Source organism: Orussus abietinus, unplaced genomic scaffold (assembly GCF_000612105.2).
Source record: "Orussus abietinus isolate OABI.00-Male unplaced genomic scaffold, Oabi_2.0 scaffold58, whole genome shotgun sequence".
NCBI classification, from domain to species: Eukaryota; Metazoa; Arthropoda; class Insecta; order Hymenoptera; family Orussidae; genus Orussus; species Orussus abietinus.
The window spans coordinates 71036-92059 of NW_019394249.1; the positions used below are offsets into that span (position 1 = coordinate 71036).

The window sequence follows — 21024 nt, forward strand, 5'->3', positions numbered from 1 at the left end:
AACGATCGACGTCACGTGATAAGTTCGATCGCGAGCGGGACCATTGCGCGCTTATTCGTTCCGATCGGCCATTTTCCCGATTTTCCGTGATTTTCTGACGAATTTTCCAATCCTGCGCGCCAAGAGAAGATCGATGAAATCGTCTAGACATCCTTTTTTGTATTACTTTTAAAGTCCGCACCGCGGATCGGATATTTTTTAACGTAATTCATCTTCTCCGGGACGAATGGAGAACCTGAAGGGAAAATGGCCGCCGTTCGCGGGAAATAAAAACGATTGCTCGCGAGAAATCAAAACGGTCCATTGTACGCGCTTAATCAATAAAGCCGAACCCTCGCGGGAAATCAAAGTGCCCGCCGATCGCTCGAAATCGCATCCGCAGGTGGAGGCTCCTCGTCCTTAGGTCGGCGTGCATCCAGCGTCTCCCTTGAGTGGAATAATAAATAGTTAACTAGTTATATCACATAAAAATCGAAGGAGCGCGCCGGTGAGCGCTCGGCACGGGCTTCGAGCTTAGTCTAAGCTAAATACACCGCTATTGCATAGCTCGGCTAATCCGAGGAGCCGCTGAATGCATCCGCCAACGGGACCAACGCTCACCTCGTCGAAAACTCGTTACCCTCGGCCAAACGCTCCCTTCGGTCAAGGGTACCTCGGAACGACCGTCCGCGTAGCTTCCGTTACATAGACTACGTATCACCGAGTCCACAAGATTCGCCACTCATCACAGACGCACAAGACACGCCACATGCACACGAGGATCGGCTGGTCGCGCCTCCGTGGCAAATCCCAATTTCTCGCCCAGCGGTGCGAGATACGAGGAAACCTCTTCTACAAAAGTTCCCCGGGACGATTCGCTGGGCAATTTTCGTCCGAGGCTTTTTCCCACCCGGGCGACGGAACGGACGGGAAACGAGCTCGCGGACCGCGCCGGGTTTTTCTGCCCGACCGCCCCCGCTCGCCGTATCCCGATTTCTCGTTCATCGGTGCGAGATACGAGGAAACCTCTTCTACAAAAGTTCCCCGGGACGATTCGCTGGGCAATTTTCGTCCGAGGCTTTTTCCCGCCCGGGTGACGGGGCGGGCGGGAGACGGGCTCGCAGGGAGCTCCGGCCTTTCTGCCCGATCGAACCGGTCTCGCCGAGTCCCGAGTTCGCTCGACTTTTTCTGCCCGACGCGACCAGCCAGAGAAAACGGGAAGTGAAATCCAACGAAAGCGGTCACTCGATCGCTTCCTTAAACCTAACGCGCTGCGATTTAAAAAAAAAAAAGAAAAAAAAATACGGGGAGAAAAAAAAAGTTCTATCCAATTTCGAACGTTGCGGCTAGAAAAACAATCGGGCCACCTTCGAGGCTGGCTCCTAAAATACCAAAGTAACATGCAGCTTTTCTTTCGCACCTTCTTCCTTCTTCTTTTACATTTTAAGGCGAGTTTACCAGGTCTCCAATCCGCAGCTCGCGCCGGAGGTCGTGCTCGAGGATGCGAAGCTCTTGCGTTCCGCGCCCGGGGCCGCACTGCCGGCGAACTGACCCCTGCGGGGCGACCGTTTGTTCATTTCTGAAAATATATTCATATCCATGGAACCTTAGAAATTAAATAAACCCCCCCCAAATACCCATGACATCTGTATTTCTTCTAACACCGTACCTAGTATTTAGCAAATCAGAATTATGAGAATTTATTAGAGTTTATTCAAATTAAAACCATTCTCTGAATTAACAAAATCTTTCTTTGGCACTGTTCCAAGGAATATCTCTTTGGTTTGATGAATTCTGATTTCTGAAAGTGGCTTACCGGAAATTAGGAGCATGATTTTACGCCTGGCACCCCAAGCCGTGATGCCGATCTCGAGGAGGTCCTTCCCGGTCAACGAGGGGAACGTAGCCATGTCCACTTCATGAGACGCGAAGAGGTCTGGGGGAACAAACGAGATGCTTAGTCCTGAACACCTTTTGATTCGCTCGTATCGCGGCATTTCCTTCCGTTCCATGTAAACTCCTTACGAATGTATTTCTCCATTCCAATACTGGTCAACGTGGTCGCCAGGTCGGTGTGACGCTGCGAGGTGATCTTCTCCAACTGGTGCGTGGGAGTGTGTTCCATATAATTCGAGGCCATTCCGATCTGGCGATCGTTGGTGGAGCCGATTCCAAAATCCATTGTAGTGTCGATCACCGGGGTCTTTGGCTCCTCCCAGAGGTCCGAAGGATGCGAGCTCGATTCCTGACAAAAAAAAAGAATTTCCCTATTTATCCAATTCTTCCAAAAGGAATTTCTTGACTCCAGAAAAATTCAGTACCCTTAGCAACATGCCTTAATTCCATTTGATCGGTAATCTACTCGACCCAAGCACTTCCTTTTTTTTTTTTTCTTTCTAGAAACTGATTTTTTCGCTCGCAATCGGCGCAACGTCTCCTCCTCGATGAAGGGGCAAGGGACCAGTCCTCTCCGGAATAATCGATGATAATGGAATTACCGCTAATAAAATATAAAAAAAAGGACGCTCACCTTGGTCAAGTCGCTCCCGATAATAAGAGGTGCCGTTTGGCTGAGGCCATAACCCGACCACACGGAAGTGGGGACCCTGTATTCGGAAGAGGTCGGTTTGCTCTGCATCGCCTTGATGGCGCGCAGCTTCTTCTCCTCGTAGTCGAAGGGCGTGAAGTTGTTCCTCGCGGCCATTTCCAGGCTCTTCTTCTCGCAGCCCGGAGCCCGGCGATCCAACACGGAGAGGTCCGTCAGTATACTCGACAAATCTGCAAGGAATTCCCCTCGTCAGGACTGAAAACGTCCATCGAGCCTCGCAGTTCGACGATAACTCACCCAGATTAAGATTACCCTCCGAGGGATTGTCCGGAGAAGCATTCCGAGGGCTGATCGCGGGACTGGTAAGTGAACTGGACACGCTGCTCAACGAGGAGTAAGCTGCAGAAAAATCCCAGGATTATTAAACAGCAACATCAAGCGACCAGGGGGACTGGAATTTAAAAGGGGGAAAAAATTCCCCAAGAGGGACTCTCCAAAGTACCACCCTGAAAGAAGAAGGTATAGCCTACAACTGGTCTAATGCAAATATCCGGATTTTGGTTGGACGTACCACTTCCGTCCTTGTTATCGCCAAGAGAGGAGCTCGTGTTCAAGCTATGGGTGCTCTGATAACCGCTGGACATGCTGAGGGGTGCCTGGTTCACCGAGAGACCCTGATGCAACAGCCCATGGGGTTGCGTCATCATATTGTTCTGCATCATCTGCTGCGTCGTCAGCAAGTGGTTAAGATGCGGATACGCGTACGGGGCGTGATGGTGGATAGGAACCGAAGAGAACATCGGGGGGATCGGCGAATAACCCCACGGTGGAGACAACCCCATGGGGTTGGGGGAGTGCGACATCAACGAGAAGCAATACGGTGGATTTTGGGTGTTGACCGTCAGCATGGTGGATAGATTGTCCGTCAAGCTGCCCATGTTGAGAGTACCTGAAGAAGAAAAAGAATCTCACGTTAAATTATTTTCATTACCCTAAGCGGTATCTTACTTTCCCCGTAAACCTTGTATTATTTCCATCACCATTGAACGTATTACCGCACCGAGAAAAAAATATTCATCTAATCTAAGGAATATCTTGTTAATTCAATGAATAATTCCAGTAAACTCCAATAACTTGGGTCAAACGTTTCCTCGGAATCATGACAATTAAATCATTATTCTTTGAATCAACAAAATGTTTTCTACGTTCAATGACACTTTTTTCCTTATCGGCGCGGAAATTCTATTTGACCACCCTGATATTTTAATTTGCACGTTGAATTATTTTCATTACGCTAAGCGGTATTTTACTTTCCCCGTAAACCTTGTATTATTTCCATTACCATTGAACGTATTACCGCACCGAGAAAAAAATATTCATCGAATCTACGGAATATCTTGTTAATTCAATGAATAACTCCAGTAAACTCCAATAACTTGGGACAAACGTTTCCTCGGAATCATGACAATTAAATCATTATTCTTTGAATCAACAAAATGTTTTCTACGTTCAATGACACTTTTTTCCTTATCGGCGTGGAAATTCTATTTGACCGCCCTGATATTTTAATTTGCATTAAGGTAGGAAAATCCCAGGTCGGAGTTAACTCGAAGACTGACCGGCGCCGTTGACGGAGTTGCCTTGAAAGATGCTCCCGGCGTTGGGGATGTGATAGGTGGCGGGGATCTCCGCGTGGACCCTGGGCTCGTCGTGGCCCAAAAGCTGCTTCCTGGCCTCGTAGATGTTGCTGGCGTTTCTCTCGATGCCCTTGATGATGACCGAGAGGGTGCTCTGCTTCGGCCTGTGCCTGACGTTGATGAAGACGTCGAGCGACTGCATCAGCTGCGAGATGTTCTCCGTGTCCACCGAGGACATCGAGTCCTCCGGGAGGTTGAACATCAGGACCAGAGGCAAGGAGCCCTTAAAATCGAGGGTGGAAAATTAGAACGGAGGCACAAAGAGGAGCCCGATCGGGGGGAAATCCCAGGAATACAGAACGATGCTCACGACCAATTGTTGCCGCGCCAGGTACACGTTGTGAATAGACCCTGTTATGGTCACGTTGCTCTTCTTCAGGTTCGGTATATTCGGGTCTCCGGCATCGGGGAACATGATCTGCGTCCCGGTGTGCTGCATGATCATCTTCAGGTTGCTGCTCTGCTTGCTAAGGACGATGCTGTGATGCTGAGGCGAGATCTCCATCGACATCTGCACCTGGATCTGACTCTGAAAAAAGCATCGTCTGATCGGTCCCGAGAGCACCTCGGGGGTCCTGGGGTACGGAGGGTGATCCTTACAGCTAGGTTGTCGCACATGTAGTGGATCAGCAAAAGAGTCGCCTCCTTGACCAAGGAGACCTCCCATTCGCACCCCTTTACCACGACCAGGGTGGCGTGCAGCTTCGGCCGCGTTCTGAACATGACCTGGACGTTGTACTTTTCCTGGATCTTGATGACATACGGAGAAGTGGCATCCGGCACCGTCTGACTGGCTCCCATGACGGGCAGCTCGAACGAGAAGATCAGGGGAGTCAAGTTCTGCAAAAGAAAATAAAAACGAGTCATCCCTTCGATTTCTGCCTCCACTCTCCGATGCTCGTGGTTCCTTACATTACGCAGCCATTAATTATGCATCCATGAAATTCCAATTTTTAAATCCGCTTACAATATTAGAAATACTTATAAAATGCATCGATCTGATGGCTTAATTTCTTTTATTTGTAATAAAATTCCAAACTTCATGGGGGGATTTTTCTCCATTTTTTAGTTGGGATAATTTCGAGGTTTCATAAATGTGCCCATAATTATGAAAGTGGTCTAAGTCATGTATTTTTTGTTTCGAAATTACATTGAATTAAGTTCGTTTGAAATAATATGCCGTGAAATAACTGATAAACTCATTTTCTTTTTTAATTTTGACTTAGACCACTTTCATGATTATGGGCACAAATGATCGACGTTACGGTAGCGTTACCCCGCGAGGTAAATGGGGAGCAGCAAACAATTAATGCGACGTTAATTCCGCACCCACCCAACACTTACCCTGACTCGGACGCGAGCTCGCTCGACGCCTTCCATTTCTCCCGCGATGGAGACTTGATTGCTTTTTTCGTGGTGGTTGCTGCGGTTACTGTCGGGGAAATGGATGTGGCAGCCAGTCTCCTCCATTACTCGCTTAATCGTCAGGCCGCCTTTGCCGATGATGTGCGAATGGTCGGTGTAGCTCACGTCCAGCTTCATCGTTACCCTGTTACTTTCCTGGAAATCGAATCGTCACGGTCAAACCTAGAAACTTCTACTAAAGTTTCCGAAATTTCCCGCCTGGGGAACGTCGCGATAAGAAAACTATTTCTTTACAAAAAAACGTCGACTAGAAATTGATCCATGCAGATGTAAATTTTAAATCTTATTCTCATAAAAGAGCATCGATTAGGAAGCGAACCTCCCCGCTCGAGGCGGCCATTTGCAATTTTTAAAATTCCCGCCGCCGCCGCGCCCGATTTAGCATGCCAAAGAAAATGCTATTACTTTCCTGGAAATCAAATCATCACGGTCAAACCTAGAAACGTCTACAAAAGTTTCCCAAATTACAAAGAGCATCGATTAGGAACCGAACCTCCCCGCTCGAGGCGGCCATTTGCAATTTTAAAAATTCCCGCCGCCGCCGCGCCCGTCTTAACATGCCAAAGAAAATGCGATAATACGCGACTATCGTGAAAAATCCCCGCGTGCAGTGATCTCGCTCGTTAGAAATGCGATAACGATTATTAAAATATGCGCCTCGGTCGATTTTAACCGATAATCATTGTCGAAATCTCGTTCCAACGAGGGAAAGGAGAGAGAGACGCGGCGCGTCCCGCATTCGTAGTTACGTGCAGGTCGAGGAGTTCAATGCGCACGTACAATTTCTCTGGGCGGAATCGCCGATTACATAAACCGAGTCGGTGATAAGACCCGTTGCAGTGTCGCAATGCCGTACTACAAGAGAGGGGCAGGGAAGGAGAATTATCAAAGTTAGTTCCCTCCCTCTTTCTCGGCGATTCGCCTTCTGGCACGCAACAAATGCCCCTCCGAATCGCTCGCGATTCGCTGCATGAATGCCCATTATCTCGAGCCAACTGGCCGATAGCATTTCGTTTATCATCTCCTCCCGAGGAAAACAAATTTACGGCTCTTCTCATATTAATGATCCCCGATCCGTCGTAGGTCGGACTCGTGGGAGAATTCTCCGAAAATTATACGTATAGTCTTGTTTAAAGAAGAAAAAAAAAAACATTCTGATAAATAAGAAACTCACCCGCGTGTCCAAAATCTGCATAATCTTATCCTTGGCTGCCCGCACGTCGTCGGGTCGACCCGCGACCTTAATATGTGGATCTGCAAGCAGATAAACCGATTTTACTGCGTGACAATGCTCGACATGAGATTCTAGTTCACAGCCGAGTGAAAAGTCCGCGCCGAGGTTGGGTCGGGCCGGTTGATTAAAAAAACATTCCTCAGACAGTGAAGGTGCAGTATTTCTGGCCCGCTCAGTCGTTAATGCCCAGCTCGACGTAACTTCGAGAGTAATTAGGAAACGGTAACCGGGTAAGCCCAGAGGAAGACTTTTTTAATACCCTTGCTCGACTCGGCGACGCTCGCACACGTCGCTACTCCGATGAATCACCGAGCGACGATTGCGCTGAGAATCGATTAAAGGGATCGATTAAGGCGACTCTAATAATAGAAGGGGGCTACGATCGACTCGAATCTACCATCCGAGTGTCGGCGATGCAAAACGCAGCGGATTCCATAATCGCGTGATTACGTGTCGTGTGATCGCGCGACCCGTGGCCTCGATCCGCGAGTTGAGGTTAGGTTAACCTCGCCAGCGATTAAAAAAGCACTAGTATTCGCCTAAAGGCTTTCCGTTAATAGTTTTCCTTCGCGTCTAGGTATTCGAAAACAGGATCTAATTTTAAAATGTAATTGTTACAGATTTTCAGGTTAAACTCCCCCGAGTGACCATGCTGACCGAAGGGCAGATCGTCATCGCAGCTTCCAGATTACCTCTTAACGCTAGAACAACCGGCAGATTTTTTTTGTATAGTAGTATAGTAGTATCTTGGTAGTTCTAGTGTTAAAAAGCCAGAGGAAGGTAAAAAGGAAACGAAAGTGCGAGAAGACATTCTGTAGAGCACTTTGCATGGATTTCTTCGCACGAGTGTCTTCCCATCGAGCAAGAACGAAGTGGTAACCCCAAGGAAAGCAGTCGCATGGGTGCACTATGGTGTCCGATGAACATTAGAGGTATTTAGATGTTACGTCGAATGTAGAAAAGTAATCGTGGAAAGAAAGAACGAGGGGAGAGCCTCGCGTCGAGACTACGGAATATCGAAAGTGTCAGCGAAAGGCTCAAGAGATCCAAGGCCTGCGAAGGTATTTTCTCCTCTGTAAATCTTTGCGTTTCGACGTGTAATTTTCATACTTTAGCGATTACTTCCCCGGGCCGTCCTCTTAGGGTTAGTTCCTTGGCTCGGCACGCCGTCGCTCGTGGTAACTTTCCATTGAAATTGCAAATCCCAAACCAGTTTCAACGTTCACCCAGTTACTTGGTCATCTGATTTCCGCGTGTTCAGGGTTCAACGCACGAGAAGTCGATGCGAGAACTGGAGAAGACCGAAACGAGAGCAGCCATCCGATGAGTGACCGAGGCTCTAAATGAGCTACGATCGCGATGGAATTATCAACGAAGGACAAGCTTGGAATCAAGAGGTAGAAGTAATGCAAATTGCCACACGGAGTGCGAAGACTTTACCGCAAGTGATACCGCTTAATTGAGTCTTATTCTCTCCGTTCCTTTTTTTCTTCCCTCGGCTGGAAAACACGTTCTCGAGCCAAGTGCAGAAATACGATCCTCCGTTCTTCTTTTCTCTATCCGATTTCCCTCCCGATCGACCCGATCACCTGGATCCAATTAACTTGTTACTCCTTTGATAAATACTCATTTTTTTATTCCATAGAGCCTGAAGTCCCACGTATTGCCAACGCGAAATCCTTCGAGGACACCGGGAAGTATGAAGTCCAAGTGAATTTTGCGAAGAAGCGTTTAGCATATGTCAAGAGTGAGGAAGATCGACGTTTGGAAATTTAGGACGACCCGGAAAGGAAAGGAAGTGTCGTCCAAAAACCGACCCCTAGGTCAAGGTCCTCTTCAGAGCCGAGTTTCGCCCCGACGATTCCGACATCTAATTTTAATTTCAGCGTTTACTGGGATCCCTACCTCGGGAAAATTGATAATCCCGGGTCAAGAGTCGCCGGACTCGCCCACGGCCACCCACGAAGAGCCGACCCAACGTCTTCCCTCCGACGTCGCGTGGAATCCTACCGGGCAGCACCCGCCTTTAAAACCGGAAGTCCGGCTATTTCCAGACCCTATCGCATTCCGGTGCGGACCTATTTTCGCCGGGGGTCGAATCCCCTGCAAAGTGACCCGAGGATGCTCTCCAAGACCTCGGCTTAGATCTCGGAGGACTAAAATCTCCGCTACACAGAAAGTCTTCGCAAACGTAACCTCCTTAAGGTGAAGTGAAACACGTCGAGGAACTTGATCAACGTCGATAAAGAAGATTTTTCTAAATGCCTACGTTGCCGGCGTTCGTTTTTATATCGACAGCTGTGTCGAATTACATTGAATATTGTACCAAATGGCATACTCCACCTGTCGTTTTCGTATAATAAATATCAAGAAATCGACGTAAAACTCCAGAAATCCTCTGGATTCAAGCTTTCTGGGGCCCTAATTGGCTGCAGAGGGACACCCTGCGCCATCTGTGATTTCCAGGTGAATTAAATTTTCACTCCGAGACCCCGTATTACCATCGTTTTAGCATAAAAGCGCATACAACACTTTTTTTGCCCTTATCCCGTTGAAATGCGAGTTTATCGATTACCAGAGTGTTCTAAATTGTCGTAAAATTGTCCCGACCCTTTCGATTCTCATATCAGAGCCTTTGATAATTGTATATCGATCGAAATATGAGAGCTCGACGCCATTTTGGTTCTGGCCTGGGCTGAGTTAAAAAATTTTGTTAAAAAATCCAAATTTTCAATGTGTCAGGACAATTCTTAGATGATCAGGAGTGACGTGTCAAATTTTCGGACAGTTTGGTCTAACACCCTTAAAAAAAAGTGTTGTATTCGAATCGACTGATTTGAAGGGTGTTTCACTTCACCTTAAGGTTCGAAGAATAATCATCCGAGTGAAATGATTATTCTTCGGATTAACAAAATATCTCCTTGGTTCAATGGCATTTTTCCTTTTTTTTCCCTTTAGTGTTCATCTCGATCGATTCGGTCTGATCCCTTTTTTCGAGCATCTCGACGAGAGGGTCCCCTCGATGAGACGTTGCGTGCATCTTTACAAGTTCCAGGATGACGACGGATAAGCTCGGCAAGACGTGCGGTCGCATAATCGAGAGTAATCGGTTTTCATGAGGCCTTTGCAGGTCTTCGCGTACTCTCCGGCGAGGCTCGCTCGAGGAAGGAGAAAAAAAATTCCGAAGAAAAGGCTGGAAAGGACTCGCAGAAATTCTCAACCACGCTTTTCCACCGTTCGTCCTTAAGGTGAAGTGAAACACGCCGAGGAACTTGATCAACGTCGATAAAGAAGATTTTTCTAAATGCCTACGTTGCCGACGTTCGTTTTTATATCCACAGCTATATCGAATTATATTGGGTATTGTACCAAATGGCATACTCCGCCTGTCGTTTTCGTACAATAATTATCAAGAAATCGAAGTAAAACTCTAGAAATCCTCTGGATTCATGCTTTACGGGGCCCTAATTGACTGCAGAGGGACCCCCTGCGCCATCTGTGATTTCCAGGTCAATTAAATTTTCACTCCGAGACCCCGTATTACCATCGTTTTAGCATAGAAGCGCATACAACACTTTTTTTGCCCTTATCCCGTTCAAATGCGAGTTTATCGATTACCAGAGTGTTCTAAATTGTCGTAAAATTGTCCTGACCCTTTCGGTTCTCATATCAGAGCCTCCGATAATTGTATATCGATCGAAATATGAGAGCTCGACGCCATTTTGGTTCTGGTCTGGGCTGAGTTAAATAATTTTGTTAAAAGATCCAAATTTTCAATGTGTCAGGACAATTCTTAGATGATCAGGAGTGATGCGTCAAAGTTTCGGACAGTTTGGTCTAACACCCTTAAAAAAAAGTGTTGTATTCGAATCGACTGATTTGAAGGGTGTTTCACTTCACCTTAAAGACACGAGACCCTGATTCACTCGGGCGTACTCACGCTCACGGACACGTCAAGGAGTAAGAGCTCCTTCGCGAACAGAAATCGACTCACGTGACCCGGCACACAAGAGCCAGCGGAACTTTCCTTGGGCCCTTATTCATTATTATTTTTTTTTTCATTTTTTTCCTCGGAAACGACGCGTCCAAAAGAGCCCAATAAATCCATCATACTTGCATAACGCCGAAATAATATACAATGAAGTACGGTGCGTAACGGAATCGAGTCACGAACACCTTCTTCGGGGGTAAAAGAAACCTCGCCAAATATAGACACATGTCCGTCAATAATCCTTCCTGGTCATATATCGGTTGTGTTAATAACAAAACAACTGAAATCAATTATTACAAGTGCTGATATTTCAATTGAATGATATTTCAATTGAATTCACTTGAAATATCCTTCTAAGATGTGAAATACCATTTCTCTATTTTAAATTAATTATCAGTTTATTTCCATTGGAAATTAAATCCAGCTAGAAAAAATACGTATATTTATTAATGAACGTCGTGTATGCAAACGAGTATATTAGGAAAGGAGAGGAAAAAAGAATAATTCGNAAGTCAAAATTAAAAAAAAAAAATGAGTATCAGTTATTTCACGCCACATTATTTCAAACTAAATTAATTCAATGTAATTTCGACAACAAAAAATATATGACAGACCACTTTCATAATTATGGGCACGTTTATCAATTGACTATGCCGGCAAGGCCAGGGTGACGATGATTCCCTTCGTGGGTATTGTTCGAAAAAAAAAAAAAATGTGTAAATTTTGAGATTATGAAATTTTCTCAAGTCTCCTAAAATACTTGAATGAGGCTACATGTATAAAGTAACGGGTTGAACGAAATCTAGTATGGTGTTGGAATATTAAAAAATATTAGAAACAATGGCTAGACGATTATTTAGTTCACTTCCTCCGGTCTTAAAATCCAACAATCGCGCGTTCTCGTGTATTCCGCCCCTCAATGAGAGAGAAAAAGAGGAGATGTGATGAAAGAGAGGAGATGTGACAATGATTCCCTTGGTGGATTTTCTTCCGTAAAAAAAAAAATTTATAAATTTTGAGATTATGAAATTTGTCTCAAGTCTCCTAAAATACTTGAATGGGGCTACATGTATAAAGTAATGGGTTGAAGGAAACCTGGTATGGTGTTGGGATATTAAAAAATATTAGAAACAATGGTAAAATTATTAATGAACGTCGTGTATGCAAACGAGTATATTAGGAAAGGAGAGGAAAAAAGAATAATTCGGAAAGTTCCTTCCTCCATCACCATAATCAAGTTTAAAAATGGAGAAACAACGAACATAACATGAATTCACTTGAAATATCCTTCTAAGACGTGAAATACCATTTCTCTATTTTAAATTAATTATCAGTTTATTTCCATTGGAAATTAAATCCAGCTAGAAAAAATACGTATATTTATTAATGAAGACGTTTTTTTATTAATGAATTTATTAATGAATCACGTCGTGCATGCAAACGAGTATATTAGGAAAGGAGAGGAAAAAAGAATTATTCAAAAAGTTCCTTCCTCCATCACCATAATCAAGTTTCAAAATGGAGAAACAACGAACATAACCTACAAGCAAAATCGGCCATCTTCGCGAAAAGGTGAATTTTTCTTCTCGAGGAAATAATTATTTCTTGGGATTACCCGTGATTAGGACAATATACATGTATTTCGGTCGGCTGATCTTTTTTTTTTTTCTCGGCGTGATAAATAGTGCCCCGTTGACGTGTACGGAATTCATGAGGAAGCAGTACGCGGTTTAAGGTCGGCCGCGATGCGCGACGAGAATCACCGTTATTATTAAATCATTCGGGGGCCGGCGAAGGCGAAGACCGGTCATTTTAGAAAGGATGCGCGACTACGACCTGCAGGTCGATATACACCGTTCCCGTGGTATAGAAATTAATTTAGCGTGGTATAAACTCGACATTTGACATATACCTCCCCGCCGTNGAGAGAGAAAAAGAGGAGATGTGATGAAAGAGAGGAGATGTGACAATGATTCCCTTGGTGGATTTTCTTCCGTAAAAAAAAAAATTTATAAATTTTGAGATTATGAAATTTGTCTCAAGTCTCCTAAAATACTTGAATGGGGCTACATGTATAAAGTAATGGGTTGAAGGAAACCTGGTATGGTGTTGGAATATTAAAAAATATTAGAAACAATGGTAAGACGATTAGTTCACTTCCTCCGGTCTTTAAATCCAACAATCGCGCGTTCTCGTGTATTCCGCCCCTCAATGAGAGAGAAACAGAGGAGGCTCAGAAGAGTCTCTCTCTCGTTACCGATGTCGGAAGGAATGAATCACCGAAAAGTTTCCATCCCGAGTCGCCGACTCGGGCTCACGAATAGCGAGCTGCACCAGGGTGCAGCGAAACAATGCACTCGTTGCACAAGCATCGACACGCGACGGATTAATCCTTTCCACTCCTTAGAAACGAGAGAAATTCATCTTCTCGCGCTATCATGATAATCCAGAGACGTTATCTCGGGGGAAAATGCATAAAAATGTGTGCAACGGTGCATGCCATGGAAATGGGGAAAAAAAAAACAACAGGCTGGACGACTTCCGTCCGATATAGACTTAAGGTGATACGAAAGTGACGTCAAAGAGGTCCCGTTTGTGAAACTTCTCCAAATTGGATGCACCGAGTCGTGTCAAACTTTACAACGTGAATATGGAGGGCGTAACGAAGGTCCCGATACCCATGAAATTTCTCCTTTTTTTACAAATTTATTTACAGGTCTTTTTCATATTTTCTTGATAAGAAATTTCATGGGGTCGGAAAAAAGCTTCACGAAGCATTGACCCTTCGGCTGCCACTTTCGTACCCCCTTAATTCCCCTGGGCGAGGTGAAACTCACCTGGTGGTAATTGAATGCCTCGAGATCTGGAGTAAAATCTATATATAACGTATGGTAATATAACCTGTAAAATCTGTATCTCCCATCTTGAGTGAAATCTTTCCTAGGGAAGCGCGGAGTTTAATCGTCCGAAGATCGCCCCTCTCTCTCTCTCCTCCCTTCGCTTATAATTTCTCGATTTTTCTCTCATCTTAACCCTCTATGGGCCCGTGAAACTTTCAGGTGACATTTTAAATGAAACATTTTTTTTTCATTTGCATATATGTGCCCATAATTATGAAAGTGGTCTAAGTGAAAATGAAAAAAAAAAAAAAATGAGTTTATCAGTTATTTCACGCCATATTATTTCAAACGAAATTAATTCAATGTAATTTCGAAACCAAAAATATATGACTTAGACCACTTTCATAATTATGGGCACNTAAAATTAGAAGGGAAACTATTGGGTGGGCAACTAAATAATTGCGGATTCTGTCGATAGATGATAATAAAAAAGATCCGCGATCACTTAGTCGCCAACTCGATGGGTCTAATCGGTCGGGTAAAATTCCTGGACTCGGGGATCTCTGGACGGACAAATTCCCGATGCAGTGGAAACGACCGGCAACGTAAACAATCGGCACGTGTGGTTCGATCGACGAGTTCGCCTATCGAGTCGTCGACGATAACGTGTTTTTCCACGCTCCTCGACTTTGGCTCTTGCGTCGCTCCTCGCGTTTCTCCGCGCCACGTCGAGGGGAAACCAGAGGGCGTCGCGTGCACACCGAGGAAAGGGTTACCCTTGACTTTCCGTTACCAGCGAGTCGATAATTAAAGGAAAAACAAGACTGAATTAAAAAATAAAAAAAAAAACCAAGAGAAAACTCACCTTTCTTCGACTTCGCCCCGATCTTCAGTCGCGACGGCCACGTGATGAACGTATTCGTCTCCTCCATAACCTAGAAGACACGGAAAGGGAAGGTGTCAATTAAACAACCGGGTAACTTTTAACGCACCGAGCAAAAAAGAAAAAAAAAGAAATATCATCGAACCAAAGAAATCCCGTTAAAGAAATTTTTTAATTTGAAGAAAATTAAACGCAACATTCGGAATGACGACAATTTGTGTGAAATCATTATTCCTGGAATGGAGGTAATTTTGGTTCGATGAGATTTTTTTTTTCTTTCCTAGGGCGGTTACAAAAGGATTATTCTCGGGGCAAACGGCGGGATTTAATAGGGATCATCCGATATTTGTGGTCTCCTTCGTGATTTATCACGGGGGGGGGTTTCGCGGAGAGAAAGAGCCTAATAAGATGTAATTGATCGTTACCACGGTCATCGTCCGGCCGTGTCCCGTTTCCTCGTGGAGTCTCCTCTCTACCGGTGCGTTGCACTCTATGACTCTACGCCGCCCGCTAATTGGCTACGCCGGCCCGTTTCCGTTGTGCCGCACTTCCGTCCGGCCGAAGTGGCGCCCCGAGGCATGCGCTGCGATTGGCCGAGCGCCGCGCTTGCGCGGGGCGCTCGGGGGAGGCGGCGGCCGCCGGGCGCGCACTCGAGGGGTGGCGCTCGACCGCGCCGGACCTCCGCGCATTGGCTGCGCTAGGTTAAGTAACCGCGAACGAACCCGAACCACTCACTGGCGATCGCTGGCCAGCCCGATACGCACTCTACCGGAAACCACCGCGGGAAATTCAAACTCGCGCGCTTCGTCGACTCGATCCGCGCCTCGAGAGGTGGCTAACCTCCAACCGTCGGTGCGCGCGCAGCTCCTCGGTGCGACGCTCACGAAGTACCCGGGCGCACTGCCGCTCGCGCTCTCCGCGTCCGACTGAGGAATCGCCGCCTCGGCCGACCGACTAATTCGAGATAACGTAACGGCTCTCTTTCTCTTTCGCTCCGTCCCTCTCGCTCCTTCGCCGCGGCCTACCCCCACCCGCCGTCGGGAGGCGCCCCCCTCCCCTCCGGACCTCCACCCTAGAAACTATTTTTCTTTACAGACTCACGATTTCCAGGATCCAGATCGTGAACTATCTTTCAAGATTACGGGGAGAAATATTTTCTTCGTTCAAGGATTAGTCATTTAACTCGGATTAAATCGAATGCGACGACTCATTCGAGCCGAATAGTTATTCCATGAAGTTAAGGTATGTGAGAATGACTTCAAGGTCCGACGACGTTATCAAAGGTACTTTCCTCGTTGTTTCGAGGCTCCCCATTCCTGCGTCAGCAGTGTTTCAATTTTTCAGTCCGACGGGGGAGCATGTTTGAATATGTGGCACGTTTCTCCGACCGGAGAGCTCCACGCGCACGTGCTCCGGGAATTTTTTCAAAGGTGCAACGGAATCGCCGCCATCTTGGACGGACCGCCAGCGCGACTCGAGGAAGCGGAATCCCCGACAGGAGCGACTTGATTGCGACTTTCAATTATAATTACCGCGACAATTAAGCCCCGCCGTTATCTCGGAGGATTTCCGCGAAACCGCGAGAATTCCCTTCACAGGTGGCCGCTGCCTCTCGAGTCGTCGAACCGAAGATTTCCGCCATTTTGTCGGCGTATGGAAGACCTTCGATAATAAAAAACCCGGATAATAAAAGGTAACTACACGCGTAACCGACAAATCCCGAGGATTTTTAAAACCCAAGCCGTTAAATCGCGTCTAATATCTAAGAAAAGAAATAAATTGCTAATTCAAGGAAGAATTATTTAACTCGAATAACCTCAAATGAATTCCCATTATCGCGAAGAAACTTTGCGTCCGATTTATTCCAGTTTATTCCGAGTCAGGTCAATTATTCATTGAACTAGGGGTATATTTCTTTGGTTCCTTGAGATCTTTTTCTCAGGGTACACATCATCCACGCGTTAATTAAATCCGTCCAGCTTGCGCGGATTTATTAACGAGAGAGGCCACCTCAACGTGGAGTTGCTTCCCTTACGATTGTTAAAAAAAAAGAAAAAAAATCTGCATAAATTGTCGCCGGGCCTTCGAGGTCCAGAAATCCGACCTAGGCGACACGGACACTCACTCGGGCTAAAATTACCTCGGATGCAATTGGACTGTGGGATATTTCTAGAGCGCAATAGAATAGACGGGGTTGGACCCAGGAGCGCACACATCCGCCCGTACGCTTCCAAGACGACTCGCGAAGAAAACTATTTTTTTCACGAAAATTCCGGGCAAATTTAATTTTCACCTTAACAGCCGCTAAACAAGATCAATCGACAATGTCGGTAATTTAAGACCCTTCATTCGACTCCTGCGTTAGGAATAAAAATTATGCATTTATACGCGTATAAAGGAAACTTTGAAAAATTGACTTATGCCCAAGTTTGTGCAGCAAATACGACGGATATATGTGCCCATAATTATGAAAGTGGTCTGAGTCAAAATTGAAAAAAAAAAATGAGTTCATCAGTTATTTCACGCCACATTATTTCAAACGAAATTAATTCAATGTTATTTCGAAAGAAAAAATATATGACTTAGACCACTTTCATAATTATGGGCACATATATCACTTAAAAATTCATAAAACTTTTCCCTGGTCAAGGACCGAGATATCGTATCATTCGGCCACCCACGTCCTACAAATCGAAATACTAATCCCCTTAGTTCAAATAACAAACGAGATTTCATAACTCTTAAATTGATATAAAAGGGTCATACCATACGTATATATATGTGCCCATAATTATGAAAGTGGTCTAAGTCATATATTTTTTCTTTCGAAATTACATTCAATTAATTTCGTTTGAAATAATATGGCGTGAAATAACTGATAAACTCATTTTTTTTTTTAATTTTGACTTAGACCACTTTCATAATTATGGGCACATATGGCCCTCCTGAAAAACAAGATCATCGCGGACTCGTTGATCTCTGCTCGAAAGAGATACCTCGAGCGAGCATCTCTTGACCTACGCACGTTTCTTATCACCCATGCGGACGGAAAGAAATTACCGCAGCGATAACGCGCGCAATGATAACAAAAAAAAGCGTAATATCTTCGGGGTGGAATTAAAAAACCAGCGAGATCAGGGCGCCAATCCCATTCCAGGCTGACCTTACGAGACGTCGTCGGCAATTATTTTCAATTTCTCAAGTTTAAGGATAAGGATTAAAAAAAAAGGGAAATTAAATAAGTAACCCCGTTCGAGGCCGAGCTTTTACGAGTCTTCATCGGGAGTTATTTTCAATTTCTCGACAAGTTTCACGATGAGAAAAGTGGAATTAAAGAACTAGTCAGACCAGGGTAACAACCCCGGTCGAGGCCGACCTTACGAGAGCCTATCGTCGAGGTCGCTTCTGGGGGAAGTCACGAGACTTTGAGCGCGTGATAAGCCGGTGATTGCGAATCGCCGATTCGCGGCCTCCGATAACGCATCTATCCGGTATCAAGTCTCACGGGTGAATGTCTCGAAGTCTCATAGGTGAATCGCTGGAAGTCTCCGCGAACCCCATCGTCCTCTTCGGTCTTTTCGCCAGATTTGACGACTCGTTATCAGCCGCGGAGGAGGGTAATAAAAAAGCGACTCGCGGTTATCGGCTCGCGCTAAAATTATGTCAGTTGCGGCCTCCCCGGTATTTATAGGTCACGGGAATACGCGAGAGATAGGTATAGAAATGACGCGAGGCAAAACGGGGACCCGATGATCCTCCTCGAGAAAATTTACCTCGTTCCTGGATTTCCTCTGGATAACCTCAAAAAACCAAAAATAAAGGGAGAAACTCCCAGGCGAAATTATCGGTGACCCCTTGCGTCGCCCAAAGGCCTTCGGAAAGGAAAACTCCAGATTCGCGTTAACAGCGAAACATGCAACAATGTGGACAAATCTCTCCCCACGTCGCGGCGTATTTTGACTCGCTTGTATATTTCAGATATCACGTGCATCGATTTCTCGGAGTCACCGACTTGTCATCCAAGCAATGTTTCTCCCCTCGTCCTGATATCGCTTCTCGGTCGTGCAAGTATGCGCAAACAGGAGCACGGACGAGAAGAGGAATCGGCGATTAAGCGCGCATCGCCATTAAATGCAAGTACAGGGTGTAACTCTTTTTTTCTTTTTTTTTCCTTCGAATTTTTATAACACATACCACGTCACCATAATCATATGTGCCCATAATTATGAGTGTCTAAGTCAAAATTAAAAAAAAAATATCAGTTGATCAGTTATTTCACGCCATATTATTTCAAACGAAATTAATTCAATGTAATTTCGACAACAAAAAATATATGACTTAGACCACTTTCATAATTATGGGCACATATCATCCTGACGATACGTAACCGCGATGCTGACGGATTGTACAAATATTTCCGAAGAGTAACAATCGACATCGTATATTGTTAAGATATTTTCTTTTTATCTGTAATAACTTTCGTCATACTTCGCGTTATTTCGATGGTAATGACTCGGTGTACTCGTTGGGTAAATATTGAACTTCTTGCGCGAAACTGTTGATGAAAAAAAAAAATTTGTTACACGTATACCGCGCATCTTGGTATCTCTGGTAAGAAAAAAAATTAGTGCAATACATCTGCGTATGAATTAATTCGTTATCAATTTTTCAAGAAATATACAAATATTTCCGAAGAGTAACAATCGACATCGTATATTGTTATGATATTTTCTTTTTATCTGTAATAACTTTCGTCATACTTCGCGTTATTTCGATGGTAATGACTCGGTGTACTCGTTGGGTAAATATTGAACTTCTTGCGCGAAACTGTTCATGAAAAAAAAAAAAAAAATTTGTTACATGTATACCGCGCATCTTGGATGGTATCTCTGGTAAGAAAAAAAAAAAAAAAAAACGGTGCAATACATCTGCGTATAATTTAATTCGTTATCAATTTTTTTTATCAAATTTCTTTTTTCGCCTTTTTCTCCCCGCGAAGTAAACATACGTGCAACAAAATGTTCTCGGTACATCTTCGCGCGAGTAATCGACAAAATATTTGCTCGGCCCGGCGGAAATATTTTCTCCGTTTGCAGTCCATCTGAACAAACGTACGATAAGTGGCCCGCAAAAGGCAGAAAAATTTCGACACATCGATGACTCGCGTCATCTCGTCAAATCGTCAATGGATGCGTTCCCTCCCCGAGAACTCGCGATGTTCCATTAACATGTCATTTAAATATCGCCTGCGGAATAATTGAAAAACAAATAAAAAACGACGTTCAATATTCATAACTCCCATTGGACTGCATCAACATCTTCGATAACGTCTGTGATTTTCCTCTCCTTTCGCTATATACCCCGATAATAATTTTGTGACTTGTAAATAACATAGAATATACCTCACATGTACCACAAAATGTCGCTCGTACATCTTGGAAATTTGGCATTTTTTTTTATTCGCTTGGGAAATAAAAATAATTTTCCTCTCCTTTCGCTATATACCCCGATAGTAATTTTGCGACTTGTAAATAATGTAGAATATACGTCATATGTACCACAAAATGTCGCTCGTACATCTTGAAAAATTTGCCATTTTTTTTTTATTCGTTTGGGAAATAAAAATAATTTTCCTCTCCTATCGCTATATACCCCGATAGTAATTTTGCGACTTGTAAATAACGTAGAATATACGTCACATGTACCACAAAATGTCGCTCGTATATCTTGGAAAATTTGGCATTTTTTTTTATTCGCTTGGGAAATTAAAATCATTTTCCTCTCCTTTCGCTATATACCCCGATAGTAATTTTGCGACATGTAAATAACGTAGAATATACGTCATAAGTACCACAAAATGTCGCTCGTACATCTTGAAAATTTGGCATTTTTTTTTTATTCGCTTGGGAAATAAAAATCATTGTTATCAAGAAACTCGGTATCGTGCCAAGTACTTCAATTTCACGCCTTTTAATGATAACATAGAGAATGATTTTCTAGATTCAACGTGAACAGCTGATCTCGCTTGTTTTGTGACCGTACTTGTACCCGGGTCGAGGAGGCTCGGTAAATTCGTAATTAAGCTAATAAATAAATGACTCGATAAATCCAGGGAGTAAAACGTGACGTCGGGATTTTGTATAAAAGTCAAGAGGCACCGTCTCGAAAATACACGAGTACATATCATTGGCAGAAACGAATAACATGTCTGGAGTAATCATCTAATTAGGCCTAATCATTAGGCGAAATTATCTTACGATGAGCATATGTCCAACGTATAATTTTGTACCCTCGTTATCGCCAGCCCAGGGGGTCTTATCAGGTCTTAATTTTATTTAAAGACCCACAAACCGGACCTACTTTCCATTGTAATCCCGATTTTCATTCCCGCCTTATCATCGGTATTTTTTATTCGGCCCTAAATGCG

The 21024-nt window shown here is 44.5% G+C and overlaps 1 protein-coding gene and 1 long non-coding RNA gene across 5 annotated transcripts in view; one reads left to right on the forward strand and one right to left on the reverse strand.

Annotated features, from left to right (window-relative positions):
* Positions 1-21024, reverse strand: part of LOC105698540 (protein bicaudal C homolog 1) — a 29694-nt gene continuing 8670 nt past the window's right edge. For 3 of the 4 annotated variants that reach the window (XM_012422869.1, XM_012422868.1, XM_012422867.1), the window contains exons 4-15: positions 14580-14649; positions 6824-6903; positions 5569-5784; positions 4825-5064; positions 4535-4753; positions 4147-4447; positions 3099-3476; positions 2825-2926; positions 2510-2757; positions 2005-2224; positions 1796-1915; positions 1-1558 (exon numbers count right to left, since the gene is read on the reverse strand). In XM_012422869.1, coding sequence (XP_012278292.1) covers positions 1434-1558; positions 1796-1915; positions 2005-2224; positions 2510-2757; positions 2825-2926; positions 3099-3476; positions 4147-4447; positions 4535-4753; positions 4825-5064; positions 5569-5784; positions 6824-6903; positions 14580-14649 — 2319 coding nt within the window. In that variant the 3' untranslated portion in view covers positions 1-1433. Of the gene's footprint in view, positions 1559-1795; positions 1916-2004; positions 2225-2509; positions 2758-2824; positions 2927-3098; positions 3477-4146; positions 4448-4534; positions 4754-4824; positions 5065-5568; positions 5785-6823; positions 6904-14579; positions 14650-15022; positions 15503-21024 lie in introns of those variants that run through there. The other variant, XM_012422872.1, reaches the window with a different exon arrangement.
* LOC105698542 lies at positions 6988-9155 on the forward strand. Its single transcript, XR_001103933.1, has 3 exons — positions 6988-7113; positions 7504-8280; positions 8529-9155. It is a non-coding gene; the product is annotated as an uncharacterized LOC105698542 (long non-coding RNA).